The 19,317-nt window shown below is 40.5% G+C and overlaps 1 protein-coding gene across 1 annotated transcript; it reads right to left on the bottom strand.

Annotated features, from left to right (window-relative positions):
- Window positions 1–204: 204 nt before the first annotated feature.
- On the bottom strand, window positions 205–14,772 carry LOC124276829 (protein rolling stone-like). The gene is made up of 4 exons (XM_046712480.1): window positions 14,437–14,772; window positions 5,258–5,492; window positions 3,041–3,151; window positions 205–877 (listed from the first exon to the last, which is right to left on the bottom strand). Exons 1-4 carry the CDS (start codon window positions 14,524–14,526, stop codon window positions 474–476), a joined length of 840 nt encoding a protein of 279 aa, XP_046568436.1. The 5' UTR covers window positions 14,527–14,772; the 3' UTR covers window positions 205–473.
- Between the last annotated feature and the right edge of the window lie 4,545 nt (window positions 14,773–19,317).

Here is a 19,317-nt window from a genome sequence, read left to right as displayed (position 1 = left end):
AGTAACGGCGACTCTTCAAGCGGCATTTAGAGTGAGTGAGTGAGTTTAGTTTTACGCCGCACTCAGCAATATCTCATCTATATGGCGGATGTCTGTAAATAATCGAGTCTGAACCAGACAATCCAGTGATTAACAGCATTAACATCGATCTACGCAATTGGGATACGGTGACATGTGTCAACCAAGTCAGAGAGCCTGACCACCCGATCCCGTTAGTAGCCTCTTACGACAAGCATGGGTTACTGAAGATCAGTTCAAACCCGGATCTTCACGGGTTCCACAGTAACAGCTAACACAATCAGACTGAATATGAACATGATAATAAAAATTTATATTTATAAAAAATAATTATTTTTTGGAATTCATTGTTTCATCCACACCAGAAGATACCTGTGTATGCCTGTTCGGATTAATATCACATTTTCCTCACAAACCTTTTACCTACACGTCTTGGAGGACTGGTCTTATCATCTTCAGGCAAGATCCATGGCGCTATCAACCCCCACCACATGGGCACTAGAATGCCTAGATCTTCCAAGACAAGAGTCAAATAAACTCCCCCTTAGCATGGCGATCAGCAAGATCACAAACTGAATCAAAGGCACTCCAATAAAACAACAGACGAAGGCATAGAGGGTGGCACTTCCAGGATTACCCTTCCAGTCCAACACAGGGTATATGGAGCTGTAGCCCAGGCCATTGGTTCCGCCTGCAGCCTGGTATACCGCAGAGAAGATGACGTAGCTGACCGCCACGATGAAAGGATGGAAGAAGTGGAGCCATCTGACTGGCGATGCTGTGATACATAGGTTGATGAAGACGTATGCGGTGTTGCCGGCGTGTGTGATGTAGCTGACATTTGAGATGACTTTTCCCGCTGGAAGAGTAGTTTCTTTAATGTATATACTCATGGAAACAAATAAGGGAACACACGAAAATACAAGTGTTCCTTTATTTATTTCGAGAACTTCTCTCACATTGCAATACATACCTTGATAAGAAACCTGGAAAAGAATAAAGGAGCACTTGCACTTTCATCTGTTCCCTTACTTGTTTCCATGAGTATATTAAACACTGATTCCAGTGCCTTGGTGTATTGACATCTTGAAGCAACCAATGGCATTACGGTGATTTAGTTGGTTGGTTTGTTGTTTAACGCCGCACTCAGCAATATTCCAGCTATATGGCGGCAGTTTGTAAAAAATAATCAAGTTTGAACCAAACAATCCAGTGATTAACATCCTGAACATCGATTGACTCAATTGGGATACGATGACATGTGTCAACCAAATCAGCGAGCCTGATCACCCAATCCCGTTAGTCGCCTCTTGCGACAAGCATTGGTTACTGAAGACCAATTCTAACCTGGATCTCTACAGGTATATTACACTCTGTAACACTACATCATTGAGTGGGGATCTTCACTGGGGTGAGCAGTACAATCATAAATAAAACAAATAATAATAATAACACAAACGTTATCTGTCAACTATCCTACCAAGTCATGTCCATAACAGATAGCAAAATGGCAGTGGACATTTGACCAGGTGCCCTACGTCCACGTCGTGACGATCTCGGTAAGTCTGACATGTGATGTGCGTGTATATGTCTCTTTCTCCGTGTGTGGGGCAATTCGGGCAAACGGGATGCACTGATCAAAATCTGAGCTGTTTTGGCACCCGTCACACGCATGGGACTTGTCTTCGGGTGGCTTTAAGGGTGGGAAAACGTAACACATGACATAAAGGCTAAGACACAGGGCTTTCAGTCTATCGTAACCACAGAACATCGTGGTCGATGTACGAAACATGAGAAGTACCTGCAGCGTGGAAACCTGTCGTAAATAGGGCCAACTCACGCTACCAAGCGCCCCGGCGTCGACCCTGTTAAAGACAGGTCACTTCTGATGATACCACCAGTTAGCCCAGGGAGCCACCTTCACGTCGATGTGCAACATGTGCATGGGTTGTGTATAATGAAGGTATATTCACGTGACTACAGCATACTGAAGTTGTAAATGTGACTTTAACACACTGAAGGTAAATGTACGTGACTATAACATACTGATGGTGTATGCACGTGACTATAACATACTGTAGGGATACTTACGTGACTATAACACACTGATGGTAAATATACGTGACTATAACATACTAATGGTGTATGCACGTGACTATAACATACTGTAGGGATACTTACGTGACTATAATACACTGAAGGTAAATGTACGTGACTATAACACACTGAAGGTAAATGTACGTGACTATAACACACTGATGGTAAATGTACGTGACTATAACACACTGAAGGTAATACACGTGACTATAACACACTGAAGGTAAATGTACGTGACTATAACATACTGAAGGTGGTGTATGCACGTGACTATAACATACTGTATGGGATACTTACGTGACTATAATACACTGAAGGTAAATGTACGTGACTATAACACACTGAAGGTAAATGTACGTGACTATAACACACTGATGGTAAATGTACGTGACTATAACACACTGAAGGTAATACACGTGACTATAACACACTGAAGGTAAATGTACGTGACTATAACATACTAATGGTGTATGCACGTGACTATAACATACTGTAGGGATACTTACGTGACTATAACACACTGAAGGTAAATGTACGTGACTATAACACACTGATGGTAAATGTACGTGACTATAACACACTGAAGGTAATACACGTGACTATAACACACTGAAGGTAAATGTACGTGACTATAACACACTGAAGGTAAACGTACGTGACTATAACACACTGAAGGTAAATGTACGTGACTATAACATACCGAAGGTAATATACGTGACTATAATATACTGAAAATGTATGCACGTAGATATAACACACTGAATGTAAACTTACATAATAAAACATACTGAAGGTGTATGCACGTGAATATAACATACTGATGGTGTATGCACGTGAATATAACATACTGATGGTGTATGCACGTGTAAATATAACATACTGGAGGTGTACTTACGTGTATATAACATACTGATGGTGTACTTACGTGTATATAATAGCACCCAGAACAAAAGGGTCACCAGCACACTGACGGTGTTGCTCAGGTTTTGCCAAACCCAGGTCACTTTGAGAAACGTGGGCATGCGGGGGACGTCACCTGCACCAAGAAACTATCAGTTAGTGCGCAGCCTGTTCTGCCACTAGTAACACAGGGTAGTTTCAGGGCCCTGTTGCACAAAGCATCCTTAGCGCTAAGACTGCCTTAAGTCAATGTTAAGGTATGGGAGTTACGATCACTTTAGCGCTAAGATCCCTTTGTACAATGTCAACCTGGGCCTAGATTTTCGAAGCTCTCTTAGCGCTAAGATAGTCGTAAGTGCTATACATTAACATTAACTTACGACTATCTTAGCGCTAAGAGAGCTTCGAAAATCTAGGCCCTGGACGTTAGAAATGTGTTGGAATACATGGAAAGACATTGTTTTGTAATCCTAACAATCTGTAACAGTCTGCTTCGTCTCGGTGAATATCACATGTCCAAGGTCGTTAACCATGGCTCAACCTCACTAGAAGTCAATAATTATACAGTATTACATTCGTTACATGTCATCAGTGGTAACGTCCTGGGTCAAGACACGTAGCCTTTCGAACACCTGCAGCATGTACGTGACATAAGTGGCGCTGTGAGTCGCGTCCCTTCATCGTGGCCGACAACTATAACAGTGATTTTGAATCCCAAATTCTCACGGATTATCTTGTGTTTTTCTGCATCAAATCAACGCTTGTAGGTTTCATCAAAGTGAAAAACTCGAAATTACTCCAGGCTTCCCTCCCACGTCAAACATATCGTGACGTAACTTGAATACTGTTAAAAACGATGTTAAGACCACTCACTATTTAACTCTCAGCACCACTTTCCACAATCCCGAAAAGTAGCGTTGACATGGCAATAGGGCCCGTAAGGAAGTCATGGCACTTCGCGAGACCTTACGTTGTTTAGTACTTCAAACGAACGTTTAATACCTTTTCGAATGGTCTCATGGTTGTCAGTTGACAGTAAGGAACCGATAATCTTTGCAGGAATAACAAATTTTTGATCTAACCATACTCAAATTAGCCAACTATTACGACTGTCAACAGCTGTGACGGCCAAGCATGGTTGTACACTTGGTCCGGTCTAGTAAAATCATATTTGGCGGTCGCGCAATTTGGACCTAGAACTGGTTCCTGAATATACGATTGTCACCGGTAATCTGGTACCGGAAGTGAGCTGGACCGCATCCGGCATGTCGCAAGTTGGCGCCCGCAAAGGGCTTAGTACCGGAAGTAGCGCCTTGCAAGACTTACAGGCCTTATATAAATTGATCCATTCCACACAAAAAAGCTACGCGTTCCCATGTTCTTTAGCCCGGTATTATAAATGTGTATGATAGCTATTATAATGCACCACTATAGTCTGTTTGCAGAGAAAACGTACCGATGAATTTCACTTTAAACAAGAAAGTAAATCAAATAAAGTGAAATTAAGATTGCGAATCCTCATAATTTTACCTTGCCAATTGAACATTTGAATCTCAGAATTTTATTCAACTTAGGAAGCCGATTCCTGGTGTCCCCCGCCGTGATATTGCTGGAATATTGCTAAAAGCGGCGTAAAACTAAACTCACTCAATCACTAAATGAAATTCATGATAATGATCGTACCGGCTATTGATGATAGCGATAACAACCAAATGAGTGAGAATGGTTTTACGCTGCTTTTAGCAGCATTCCAGACTCATAAAGCCAGGGACACTAGAGACACTAGAGCCAGTGACACAGAGAAATGGGCCTCACACATTGTACCCTTTAAAGAATGTGTCATCGTATCTCATGTTGCCGGGGCGGTGGGTTAGCCTAGTGGTTACAGCGTTCGCTCGTCATGCCGAATAACTGGGTTCGATTCCCCACATGGGTACAATAACTATAGGGCGTGTGGGTCCAGTAATACGCCCATTTCTGGTGTCCCCCGCCGTGACATTGCTGGAATATTGCTAAAGGCGGCGTAAAACTAAATGCACTCATTCATAGTGCCAATCTCTAGATTGTCTGGTCTAGATTCGTCCAGCTGTAATATTGCTGAATGCGGCGTCAGACAAACACATACTAATGACATAGTCAGAACTGTGCGATCGATTCTGCTTTTAGCAGAGATTTCTTACGAAAATGGAAAGGGGTTTTGTCGTATCTATATACAGAAATGTTTATAATTCACAATACATACCCTTTATGATGTCCTTCCTGATCAGGTGGCAATATCCCACAGCGATGAACTCAATGATGGTGCCCAAGGTTAAGATGAAGAACATCCAGTTGGTGAGATAGACAAACCATTTGATGTTGTCCTGGTCGGTCCTCGTCCAGGTTTGTCTGTCAGTCAGTCCCGACATGAAGATCATGGCCACGTGATAGGCTGCAACAACGCCGCGCCAACACAGGTACACTTTTGGCCAGCCCCACTGGAAGGGAAATATTGAGAAGTGTATTGGTAACATCAAGCCTGGTAATGTTATGGGAAGGTAACATTATGACGGCGATTGGTAACATAAGGACAGGTGCTGTCATCCCAGACATCACAAGCTGTACAGGGTAACATATAAACAGGTTCTGTCATCCAAGATTTAAATGATACCATTAGCTGTACAGATTGACATATAAACAGGATCTGTCATCCAAGATTTAAATGGTACCATTAGCTGTACCGATTGACATATAAACAGGTACTGTCATCCAAGATTTAAATGGTACCATTAGCTGTACAGATTGACATATAAACAGGATCTGTCATCCCAGATTTAAATGGTACCATTAACTGTACAGATTGACATATAAACAGGATCTGTCATCCCAGATTTAACGACGGGTAACATTAACTGTACAGAGTAACATATATAGAGAATACTACACGAGGTCTCATTACATACGAATTATGCGAAACGAGTGTCCTTCCTATGTTATCTGACCGAGCGAAAGCGAGGTCAGATAACATAGGAAGGTCACGAGTTTCGTATAATTCGTATGTAATGAGGCCGAGTGTGGTATTTTATTTATTACCCACGTCTTACATGCATATAAATTGACAAAATAGCGTATTTTTGTTATGTTTTTGGTTTCAAACCGAAACTGGTTTCATAAAGAGGTTGCGGAAGAGTTTTGTACTGTAGTACAATATTTGCATGACGTCACACTAATGACGTCACTGCCATGGTAACCGACGTCACGATGCATGTCAGTTGTCATCGCCTCGTACAGCCTCCTACAGTAAACTACTCCGTTGCACCTCGTTTCTTGGTTTCCAGCTGCTTCATTCGGCTAACATCACTGGTGGAAACATTGCGTTTATGTTTTTCGACAGATATAATGTCTCAGTTCGACTCACAATTAAACAGCGACACGGTAACGTTCGCAATGTTTACATTCCCACAATGCATTTAAGTTGTAGAATGAATGAATTCACGTGTTTGTTATGAATGAAAAAATAGTTACGTCAGAATGTGACCTAATTGAGAGGTCATCGGTTATCCAATCAAATCGTTAGAATTTCAGGTCAAGTCGTTACGACACAGGTCAACGCGATACGACACTCGTGTGACGTACGAGATTAATATGCAACTACCCATACGTTGACCACGTGGGTAATAAAAACAGGTACTGTCAACCCAGATTTAACGACGGGTAACATTAGCTGTACAGAGTAACATATAAACAGGTACGGTCAACCCAGATTTAACGACGGGTAACATTAGCTGTACAGAGTAACATATAAACAGGTACTGTCATCCCAGATTTAACGTGTAACATTTAGCTGGACAGATGAACATATAAACAGGTACTTCATCCAATATTTAACGGGTACTATTAGCTGTACAGGGTAACATATGAACAGCTACTTCATCCCAGATTTAACGGGTAACATTAGCTGTACAGGGTAACATATAAACAGGTACTGTCATCCCAGATTTAACGAGTAACATTAGCTGTACAGAGTAACATATAAACAGGCACTGTCATCCCAGATTTAAAGTGTAACATTAGCTGTACAGATTAACGTATAAACCGGTACTTCATCCCATATTTAACGGGTACTATTAGCTGTACAGGGTAACATATAAACAGGACTGTCATCCTAGATTTAAAGTGTAACATTAGCTGGACAGATTAACGTATAAACCGGTACTTCATCCCAGATTTAACGGGTACTATTAGCTGTACAGAGTAACATATATACAGGTACTGTCATCCTAGATTTAAAGTGTAACATTAGCTGGACAGATTAACGTATAAACCGGTACTTCATCCCATATTTAACGGGTACCATTAGCTGTACAGAGTAACATATATACAGGTACTATCATCCCAGATTTAACGGGTACCATTAGCTGTACAGAGTAACATATATACAGGTACTGTTATCCCAGATTTAAAGTGTAACATTAGCTGGACAGATTAACGTATAAACCGGTACTTCATCCCAGATTTAACGGGTACCATTAGCTGTACAGAGTAACATATATACAGGTACTTCATCCCAAATTTAACGGGTACTATTAGCTGTACAGGGTAACATATATACAGGTACTGTCATCCCATATTTAACGGGTACCATTAGCTGTACAGGGTAACATATAAACAGGTACTTCATCCAAGATTTAACGGGTACCATTAGCTGTACAGAGTAACATATATACAGGTACTGTCATCCCAGATTTAACGGGTACCATTAGCTGTACAGATTAACATATATACATATACTGTTATCCCAGATCTAACGGGTGGCATTAGCTGTACAGATTAACATATAAACAGGAACTGTCATCCCAGATTTAACGGGTACCATTAGCTGGACAGATTAACATATAAACAGGTACTGTCATCCCAGATTTAACGGGTACCATTAGCTGTACAGGGTAACATATATACAGGTACTGTCATCCCAGATTTAACGGGTACCATTAGCTGTACAGGGTAACATATATACAGGTACTGTCATCCCAGATTTAACGACAGGTAACATTAGCTTACAGGGTAACATATAAACAGGTACTGTCATCCTAGATTTAACGGGTAACATTAGCTGTACAGATTAACATATAAACAGGTACTGTCATCCCAGATTTAACGGGTAACATTAGCTGTACAGGGTAACATATATACAGGTACTGTCATCCCAGATTTAACCGGTACCATTAGCTGTACAGAGTAACATATAAACAGGTACTGTCATCCCAGATTTGTCGACGGGTAACATTAGCTGTACAGGGTAACATATAAAAAGGTACTGTGATCCCAGATTTAACGACGGGTACTATTAGCTGTACAGAGTAACACATAAACAGGTACTGTCATCCCAGATTTAACGACGGGTAAAATTAGCTGTACAGGGTAATATATAAACAGGTACTTCATCCCACTGATGATTTAACGAGTAACATTAGCTGTACAAGGTAACATGTAAACAGGTACTTCATCCCAGATTTAACGGGTAACATTAGCTGTACAGGGTAACATATAAACAGCTGCAGGTACTTCATCCCAGATTTAACGGGTAACATTAGCTGTACAGGGTAACATATCAACAGGTACTTCATCCCAGATTTAACGAGTAACATTAGCTGTACAGGGTAACATATAAACCGGTACTTCATCCCAGATTTAACGAGTAACATTATCTGTGTAGGTAACATTAATACATGTACTGTCATCCCACATTTAACGGGTAACATTAGCTGTACAGGGTAACATATACACAGGTACTGTCATCCCAGCTTTAAAGGGTAACATTAGCTGTACATGGTAACATATAAACAGGTACTGTCATCCTAGAGTTAACGGGTAACATCATTTGTGTAGGTAAGATTAATACATGTACTGTCATCCCAGCTTTAACGGGTAACATTAACCGTGTAGGTAATATTAATACATGGGCTGTCATCCAAAAAGAACGGGTAACATTAGGAACTGTATATGGTAATGTAAGAATAGGTACTGTCATTCCAAATCGAAGGGCACCATTAGGATCTGTATAGGGTAATATAACTGTACATTTATTATCTAAATCATATATAACTATCAACCTATAAGCAAGGGTAAAATTGTTAGGTGCATTCGTAATAAACACACACGCACTTTCAGCAGTGTTTGGGCGGTCTGTCTCACAGTCGCTCAACAGCATTACCTCCCCTTCCGCCCAGCCCTTTCTGCAGTGCTGAAGCCCTAAACGAAGTTACTGTAGATTTCCTCAAGTTTTGAATCTTCCTTTTCACTGGGGCTTCTTTTCAATATAAAAAAAATGATCTATTTTATGGAATCCGAGAAGGGACATTGTCGCGTTGTCGCATTGTCGCCCTCTCAAAAACAAGTAAAATGAGGCAAAATAAACCAAAACGCGCCACGCGACAACGTGACAACGCGACATTTCACCCATTTGTCGCTACGACGCAACAATGTCCCTTCCAGGATTCCATACTATTTCCATCTAGATTACATATATTCCGAGACAGGGGCGGTGGGGTAGCCTAGTGGTTACAGCGTCCGCTCGTCACGCCGAAGACCCGAGTTCGATTCCCCACATGGGTACAATGTGTGAAGCCAATTTCCTGGTGTCCCCCTCCGTGATATTGCTGGAATATTGCTAAAAGCGGCGTAAAACCAAACTCAGTATTCCGAGACTAAGCATTTGTCCAGGCGGGAGCTTGCTTGTACTCACGCAACAATCAGTATACTTCTATGTTCGTTCTATATTAAAATATTACTGTCGTGAAATAACGACAAGAATTTGCGTGGGGGTTTGGGGGCGTAAAACCGTACGAAATTGTTTTCGAGTGTTTTCTGGAAAAACATCCTTTAAAATGAATCCAAAGAAGTATTTAAATATTAACTGTCATCATATACTACCGCAAACAAAACGTAATCCAGAAAATATTCAGCCACCCTTAACACGTACGTAAAGTCTTTTGTACAAACACATTACAGTCTGCTGAGACACTTTAAGAAACATAGGTGTTACAGCCAGAGTGTGGAGAGTAGTTCGATAAGATATTTATTGATTTATGATGTTTACCCAGTACAGAAGATAAATAAATTAACCACGTCACGTGGTTTTCCTTTTAAACGACGCCATGGGGTAACAACTTTCGGGGCAGTTTTCACACAAGTATGAAGTACTTACTCAACATTTTCTCGTCTTTGTCCTTTTTCTTTCCTGACCATTTAACGATTAAACACTTTTAGTGCTTTTCTCTGCCATATCGAGAGATACTTTTGAACAATGTCATCTGATTTTCCGTTGCGCTGGCAACGTCAAGTATCATAGACATATATTGTTTGGCAAAATGTATTTCCATTTTTGGACACATTTTGTGAATGTCGGGTGCTATCGGTCGTATTATTCGTAGGGCATGCTTTCCCTGTCGTGAACACCTGAGGCATCACTAATTTTGCGTCCTTCATTCATATAATTTTCACAGCTATGCTTTCCTTTACACCAAACGTAAATTCCGAATTTGTTTCGGGGATAGTCAAGACAGGGTATTCCAAGATGCTTCGCTAATAGATCAAAAGCGACGACAGTACTCTATCAGACGAGATAGTACACTCTTTTGCATTACGTCACACTGTATTGACGTCACTACGCCGTTCTTGTCTGCCCCCTCGTAATGGAACGTACCTTTGGTAACCGACGTACCGATGCATTTCAGTTGTCATCGCCTCGTACAGCCTCCTACAGTAAACTACTCCGTAGCACCTCGTTTCTTGGTTTGCACTCGGCGAACATCACTGGTGGAAACATTATGTTTAACTTTTTAAATATATGTCTCAGCTCGAATCATAATTAAACAGCGACGCGGTAATGTTCACTGACTATGCCTATGTCCACAGTCCCACAATGCATCAGTGGAATGTCGCATGACTAATCAACATCATCTCGACGTGTCTGCCCCCTACGTTAAGGCACACGTTACCAGAAAAACAAAACAAATGATTAACGGTTTACGTTCAGGTTAAACATCTTCTCTAAATGATTTTAATTACATCTGTGATTAACGTAAACCATATGGTGCAATATGAACGTCGCATTTCTATTAGCAACGTAAGTTTAGATCAGTACACAAAGATAAAGTTGATTGGTCACGCGACAGTCCACGGATGCATTGTGGGAATATAAACATTGCGAACGTTGCCAGGTCGCTGTTTAATTGTGAGTCGAACTGAGGCATTTCATCTGTCGAAAATCATAAACCGTTACGTAATGTTTCCACCAGTGACGTTAGCCGAGTGCAGCAACTGCAAACCAAGAAACGGGGAGCTACGTAGTGTACTGTAGGAATCTGTACGAGGCGATGACAACTGACATGCGGTCGTGAGGTCGGTTACGAAGGGTACGTTTGATAACGAGGGGGCAGACGAGAATGGCGTAATGACGACAATACAGTGTGACGTCATGTATACTTTTTTTTCAACGCCCTGTTGCATTTATTCCACACCTGGAATACATGACGCCCATGGAATATACTTCCTCAAACACACAACTATAAAATAAATTGAATGAATACAAATTGGACTATATAAAGATAAACAAGTATATAAATAATCTTTTGTATATATGCCTAAAAGGACATGCTCTAGGTTACACACCACCAAATGTTTTCCCATAGACTTCTATAGTAACCTTATATTTTTTTTTACAAATATCCAGGCTATCAACAGCCATTCCATGTACACATGGGTACACTCTGGCCTTTAAACTACCATAAAACAAAATATCAGGGCAACTTGTCCGGCTCGTTTTGAGAGCACAGGAAGCAGAACACATCAACCCCAGTTCCGCACCAAATGTCACCTACTGGAAAATATCTGTACACACAATAAGCATAAGTGATGGTAATAAAAATGACAGCACCAAATACTTAAAATTGTGGTCAGGTTTAATTACTGGTTGGATGTGCTTTTAAAAAAACAAACATCTTACACTATTTCATCCAATCACAGCTGTCACATGTCTCTGTCTCTCTTCACTTGTTTACATACGGCTCTCGCGCAGGGAGCATGTGATACTGATTTAGTGTAGTGGAACCTCTAACCACTCGACGTAGACTGTAAAGGAGGCAACGAGTCTTTGGGTGGGGCCTTGTCAAGGTTCAGCACCTGGGCCCCGTCCCACCAAGCGATCTTAGCGCTAAGGTGATCATAACTCCCATCCATAGATTTACGACAGTCGTAGCGCAACGATCGCTTTGTGAAACGGGCCCCTGGGACTTGAGGCGCCTGTTGGCCGTCTCTTGCTGTTGCTTCCGGATCCGGTAACATTCTTGTTCCTTCCGCCGGTGATGAGGGTACTTGGATATATCCATCATGTAGGACTGGTTACAGTGATGCTCCGCCTCCCCATTCATGTGTTTGCAGTACGGTGCCTTCGCGTTCATTCTCTTCAATGTGGCCATATTGTCGGTGTGATCAGCGATTCGCAACAACTATCGCTGCCGTCGTCTTGTTCAAGCTCTTGCCCATGTAGTCTTGTTTGACGTTGTTACCCATGCAGCCAGTCCTCGTGTAGACTAACGCTTAGTCTCTGAATATGTAAAATTTTGATAGTAACAAACAAACCCATTTAGATTGAAAAGGAGCCCCAGGGAGACCAGAATCTAGACTTGCCTCATTTAGGGCCATTTAGATTGGTCCAGAGACTGTGAGACAACTACAGGGAACCCTAGGGAGCCAGAATCTAATGTGGCTCCAGACTCTGCCAGATGTAGGGCTTTAGCATTGCAGAGAGGGCTCGGCTGTAGGGAACATAATGTGGCTCAGAACATATTGTGGTTCAGGACTGTGAGACAGACTAGGCTTTAGCATTGCAGAGAGGGCAAGGCTGTATGGCCAACATAATGTTGTCCAGAGACTGTGAGACAGACTTTTAGCACTGCAAGAGAGTATGCGGTTGGCTTTAACATGGCGAGGGAACATAATGGGTTCAGGGACTGTGAGACAGACTAGCCCTCAAGATATGTGCCATCTTCTGAAGGAGTATGCGGTTGTGCGACTCCTCGATGGAGAGACGCTCGCCCTTCATCTGGAGTTCCTTCACCTTAATGTGCACGTGCATGTACGTGTATTTTATCGCCTGATAAGTACTATCGGCGCCTTTGATCTTCTAGCGAAGCATCTTAGAAAGAGTAATGAAATACCTTTTTCCCTGAACTATTATAACGTAATAGCATCCTCGTACTTGAACTATAATAGTTCAGGGCAAAAGTGTACTTTATTACACTATTCATGGGGTGGAACGAACTGTATTTTTTATTGTTTTATACTGACGTTCTGTATATAAGCAATAAATCCCCTTTTTGTTCCTTGTTATCAACACATGTTTATCACCGTGCAGTCATCTGCATCAGTCACGTCATGGGAACATTTATTCTCAGTAACCGATAACTTTACCTACTGCAATAACTCGAGCGTGACGAGAGCCTGCGTGACTCAACATTGTCCCAAAGCGCATGAAGTCAGGACTATGCCTGGGGCGGGTGGCTGAACGTCTATATGTCGTATACCTTTATAGCTTAGTGTTCCTGTTCCCTGAACACACGTGTACGTTTTATCACATGGAATTAATATAATTGATGTGACAGATATGTGGTGTAGTCTTCGTACACTGGGGATCAGCTTTTGGTGAAGGGAAAGTGGGCGAGCCTATTCGTCGCATCATGACTTGTAGTCGGGTGTATTTCTTGTATCACCTATCTCATCAAGCATTCTGCCCCGTTGCCGCTCATGTCATCAAATACAACTCAACATTTATATTCTGTTGTGACAAACATGAATAGTTGATGTTCTGTTACTTTGAATGTTCATTTCTGTAAACAAGTGGTTCGTGTGTCGTGTTATTCACCCAGGTAGCGTGCCATCATCGGCCCGACGTCGGCTGGTAGTCGGCACCGTAGTGAACACATAACATTTTCTAAACATTTTCTTAAGGTTTCAAACTGGTTTATCAGAAATATTTTCGTCAAAGCATAATAGTCTCGGTGTTATAACAATTTCTCTCAGCTATTTAATAACATTAATTATTCAAATGGGTTTTTAAAAAAGTTGTTCATCAACAAGTAAGCAAATAATAGTTAATATAGCATACATGGACTATTTACTATAAAGTATGCCGACGTTGGGCCGATTCAGGGTTAATGCAGGGCCATTGAAGTTGGGCCGACGGCGATCCGATGAGCAAAACTTCATCTGCGCGATGATGTTTGCCGACTTTGGGCCGATGATGCACCTGACGTCAGGCCGATGTCGGGCCGATGTCGGCATGCTGCCTGGTCAGTTGTATCATACATTGTGTACCAGTACGTATCATAAATCAACTGTACCATCTGAATCAAAACTGTTGACTCACACTGAAACACTTACTTCGAATCTGGTAAAACGATGTGGCTGGGGATGTTCAAGTCCAAAGCTGGAACATCGGAACTGTTCCCTCCAGTGTTCCTTGGAACACATTGTCCCACTGTCCGAACTGTCACTGAAACAGGGTCCGTGAAACGTGTACGCTTGTAAACACGTGACTTGAGTTAATGTTAATGTCGGATAACTTAGTGACTTATCGCCTGGAACGGATGAGTCATGATATTTTCCCCACACCGGAAGTAGCGAACGAGCAGACGACACTGATACTCAAAGCAGACGACACGGATCCTCAAAGTCGCCACGAAAACCATTCAAAATGGCGAAGATAAAATGAAACGCCTGTGAACCAGTCCGGAAGTCGGTCAAGCGGAACTCCCGGTCATGAACTGGTTTGTTTACAGGTTACTAGGCGCACGTATACGAAGAATTGCTACAGTAAACGTGTAATATCTGTTCATACAGTGTTGCAGCTAGGCGTACAAGTCATTTACAGGTCAAATGCCGCGTTATTAATTGAATGGATTTATCACGGATGAGTGAGCCGGCGTGAGGTTAGCTTGCTTTGCTACAACAATTCAGTGAAGCATGTCTCGTGTAGAAGCTATTCAATCAATCCAGATCGCGATACACACTGCTGAATATAACTTCTCGCAGTCACCCGACTTCCAATGTTCAGCCTCAATGGTGATGTTTATCAAATGTGTAATGGCAAATGGGTATTTCTTGAAAAATCACTTTGCAGTTTTTTTTCCATTACTGAAAAAATGTCCTTATATCCGGAATTATTTCTATTCACTTTATAAAAAACCCAAATAGCACCCATGAAGCTATCTCGTTATATAAGGCCACGTAAAAATATTTTTTTGTTTCTCATTACCGCCCGATCCTAATTTTATATATATTTGTTATACTGGTAAATTTGCATATATAAAGCTGGCAGACAACGAAATCCGTCTCAGCTTCCGGCATTCCAAGTTTTCTACTAACATTGTACAGAATATCAGAAAAATAAATAAATATAAAATCCGCCCTACCTACCCATTTTTTTAACAAAGTGACGAGAAGCAAGAAATTTATTTTATGTGGCCTAATAATCGCATTATGTCTTTAATTTCATTTCAGCAGTACACATTTCCCATTTGTCTACAAATGAGAACGACGAATTGCGAAACAAGTCAAAATAGGGAAGAATGTATTAAATGTCGTTAGGGTATATGACAACAAATACCCTGTAACAAACAATTGGGCACCCAGTGTAACATACAGTTGCAGATAAATAAGGGTACAGTGCACTCTGTCAAACTTGGACTCTGTCTTTCTCGGATTGCTATATAAACAGGACTGAACTTACGGTCCCGACATAATCCTGCTTTGTTGTCATAATGAAAAAGCTCTGTATCTCGGACTCTCATTATTTCGGATTTCGGACCAAAGTGTCGGCCCGAAAAGGTAGTTACACGTAAAACATTGCTTTATACTGAGCAGAAGTCCGCTTGGCCAATAAACTTTGAATAAACAATCCGTATATACCTCATCGCGACTCTTGCAGTGTTAAATGCAGGGTAAGAGGCGACTAACGGGATCGGGTGGCCAGGCTCGCTGACTTGGTTGACACATGTCATCGCATCCAATGGCGTAGGTTGATACTCATGTTGTTGATCACTTGCCTATTACATACAGCTGACATATAGTTGGAACACTGCAGGATGCAGCGATAGACAACGATGTCAAATAGTTACGAAAATAAACCACCAGGAAAACGGCACTAAATGCATTCAGGAATCTCATCTTAATGGAACAGAATTTAGCAGGTTGAAAGAATATTTCTTCTGATTCGTGAGCCTCCGGTATACGAAAACATAATTATATTGTAAGGTGAAAACTCCAACCTGTGATCATCTTTCGGGGGATGTTTCCTGATTAGCGGAGTTCGGTTTTGAGAAGTGTCGCCCCACATTCCGTGTCCTGTATCTCGGAGAGTCAACCGTAGAAACACTGTGGTGCGTCACCGATACTTCATAAAACAGTTGCCATGGAAACGAATTGGCCAATTACCAACTTGAATTAATAATAACAATATAACCACAGCAGGAATATCGTGAAAGAGACTGAACATGTGTTGTAGGTAATTGAATATAAATATAATTGAATAATGATAATAAAAATAATGGCTATTTATATAGCGCTTTTTCCACACTCTTCAGTTCATAGTCTTTATTTGCACTTATGAGGCCACAGGCCACATGTATACTGACTATAGTGTTATTAGGCAGTAGAGAGTACATTTCTCCTGTGTAGAAAGGCATGGTATAGGAACATTGACAACTTTTCCTGGTGTTCCTTGCTAGAGTAGGTTAACAGAGATATAAATTTATAAATATTGTGATGTTCAAAGTAATATTTCTTAATATACTTATTTCTTAAATTGTGGTAGTCTGGACAAACACAAAGAAAATGATATTCATCTTCAATTAGATTCAAGTCACACATTGTACATATTCTATCGTCTTTTTTTATTCCAATATATCTACCTGTTTCTATTAACAAATCATGGGAGAAGCAACGAAATTTTGTAAGCGTGATTCTATATTTCCTTACATTCAAATATGATAGATAGGTTTCATTGTATATAGATTGCTTAAACATTCTGTAATAGAAACATTTATTTGATACGGATAATTGGTCAAGACAAGTCTGGAGATATATATCTTGTAACCTTTGTTTAATGGATATGAGAAAATTTGGATGCGAGACTATGCACTGTTCTAGCCATATATTACCGAAACCAGCAGAAAATAGTAAATGTTTGACGTCTGTGACCCAATTACGTTTTCCATTTCTATCGTACAAAATCATCATATTGTTACATTTTTTGGGTAATCTGTAAGATGGCATATTTAAGATTTTTAACCAATATTTTACTACTTTCATTTTAGATTCAACAAATAATGGAAACCTACCACATTCACCATAAACAATTATGTTTGAAGTAGTAACTTTAACCCCAAGGAATCTTTTTATTGCATATAAATGTGCTTTTTCTAGTGTATCAAATGTTTGTTGTCCCCAAACCTCAGAACCATATAGAAGTATAGGACTAATTTTAGCATCAAAGATTCTAAAATATCATTTGTGTGACAAGTCACCTAGAATATAAATATATCTAATAATACCAATTAGTATTTTCTTTGCTTGCATCGATGCATTTCTGACATGTAAGGACAACGATAGGTGGTTTGTAAAGTAAACTCCGAAGTATTTGTAAGACGTAGCTGTTTCTATCATTTCACCTTGATAATACCATTTCTCTTTTGCAGCAAGTTTACCTCCATTCTTGAACACAATTATTTTAGTTTTATCTCTATTTACGGTTAGTTTCCATTCATGACAGTATGTTTCTGATTCATTTATTTCTGCTTGTAATCCGCGAATAGTGCTAGAGAGAAGTATGATATCATCAGCAAATAACAGAAGAAATAGCTGTACTATATCTGGATGTAGCTGAATACCATTTGAACAGTTTTCATGAATCTGTATTGCTAGTTCATTGATAAAGAAAGAAAATAGAAATGGACTCAAGATACAACCTTGTCTTACTCCTATTCATTCTCTTCCCACAGAGGTTACTCCTGTCATATCTTCCTACGTAACCTCTGTTCTAATACGGCCCTTTCATGGTGTGAGCGTTCAAGACTCGTGATTGGAGGCAATCAGATTTAGTTGTGCAATCAGCGACGTTGTTTCAAAAGTGACTCATTCACAAGGCCTCGGTTATTTCCGTATGCTTCGAGAAAACTAAACCTATTCCCCTGCGCGATGCGCAAACGTTTCTTCTAGACAGAACTCAGTCATGTTATGGCGGATCAGTGGCGTCTCCATCGCCCTTGTTGACAACGGACAAGCTAGCCATTAAACGTCTTGTGTGTAACATCAACACAAGTCCCCGGCAGATGGGGGATATTTGTGGCCCCACATTTGCTTGTGTTAGTCAAGTTGAATCTAAGTCGATGTAACACGTGTTCTGATTGGATAGAAAGAAGGGAGATAATTCGTGTTGCGATCTTTTGCCGCTAGGGGATTTTACGAGAACCGGGAAATATGGCCGTATTAGAACAGAGGTTACTAGGAAGATATGACAGGAGTAACCTCTGTGGGAAGAGAATGACTCCTATTTGGCTCTCAAAGGTTTCAGATATTTCATTATTGTTTCTCACACACATCTTTACGTTATCATTAATACTTCTTAAAAGTTTACTCATTTTACTGCTTAAGGAATGATTCTCTAGACGATTCCATAACTTTTCTCTTTGAACAGAGTCGAAAGCCTTTGCAAAATCTACAAAGAGAACATAGAATTTGGTACCTTTCTTAATTAAGTATTTCTGTATAAGTGAATGTAAAAGAAATATGTTGTCAGTAGTAGTATATAGAGAATCTCACCCAAGTGTCTTCTGATATCAATTATATCAACACGAGTTGATAAAGTTACAAATATCCGAGGCTTGCCGAGGATATTTTTACTTTATCAACGAGTGTTGATATATTTGATATCAGAAGACACGAGGGTGAGATTCTATTTATCATCCAAAATCACTCTTCATTAATTTTCAGTGAAAAATGTACATCTCTGAACATGGTACTGCCATTAGACTTGCAGTGCAGCGATGTCATAGCACTGTGACGTCATCAAGTATATGACGTCATAGCATTGTCAAGGTATTGTACAAAATCTACTGTCAAAACGATATCTCCTAGGAGATATCGTTTGATCTCACACAAGCGATATCTCCTGTGGAACACAGTTTGGGATGATAAATCCTTTTCTAAAGCCAGCTTGGGATTCACTTATCTTATCAAAGGATTCTGCCCAGAATACTAGACGTT

Source organism: Haliotis rubra, unplaced genomic scaffold (assembly GCF_003918875.1).
Source record: "Haliotis rubra isolate DU_JTF1 unplaced genomic scaffold, ASM391887v1 Scf214, whole genome shotgun sequence".
NCBI classification, from domain to species: Eukaryota; Metazoa; Mollusca; class Gastropoda; order Lepetellida; family Haliotidae; genus Haliotis; species Haliotis rubra.
The sequence above is the reverse complement of the archived record's forward strand: the minus strand, read 5'-3'. Positions and strand labels throughout refer to the sequence as shown.

Excerpts from the sequence above, each read along its gene's own strand:
- LOC124276829 (XM_046712480.1), bottom strand. The coding sequence starts at position 14,526 with ATGTGTTCCAAGGAACACTGGAGGGAACAGTTCCGATGTTCCAGCTTT. Across the intron at positions 5,493-14,436 it reads ATCGTTTTACCAGATTCGAA|TGGGGCTGGCCAAAAGTGTA; the intron begins GTAAGTGTTTCA and ends TTTCCCTTCCAG. Across the intron at positions 3,152-5,257 it reads CAGGAAGGACATCATAAAGG|GTGACGTCCCCCGCATGCCC; the intron begins GTATGTATTGTG and ends TTCTTGGTGCAG.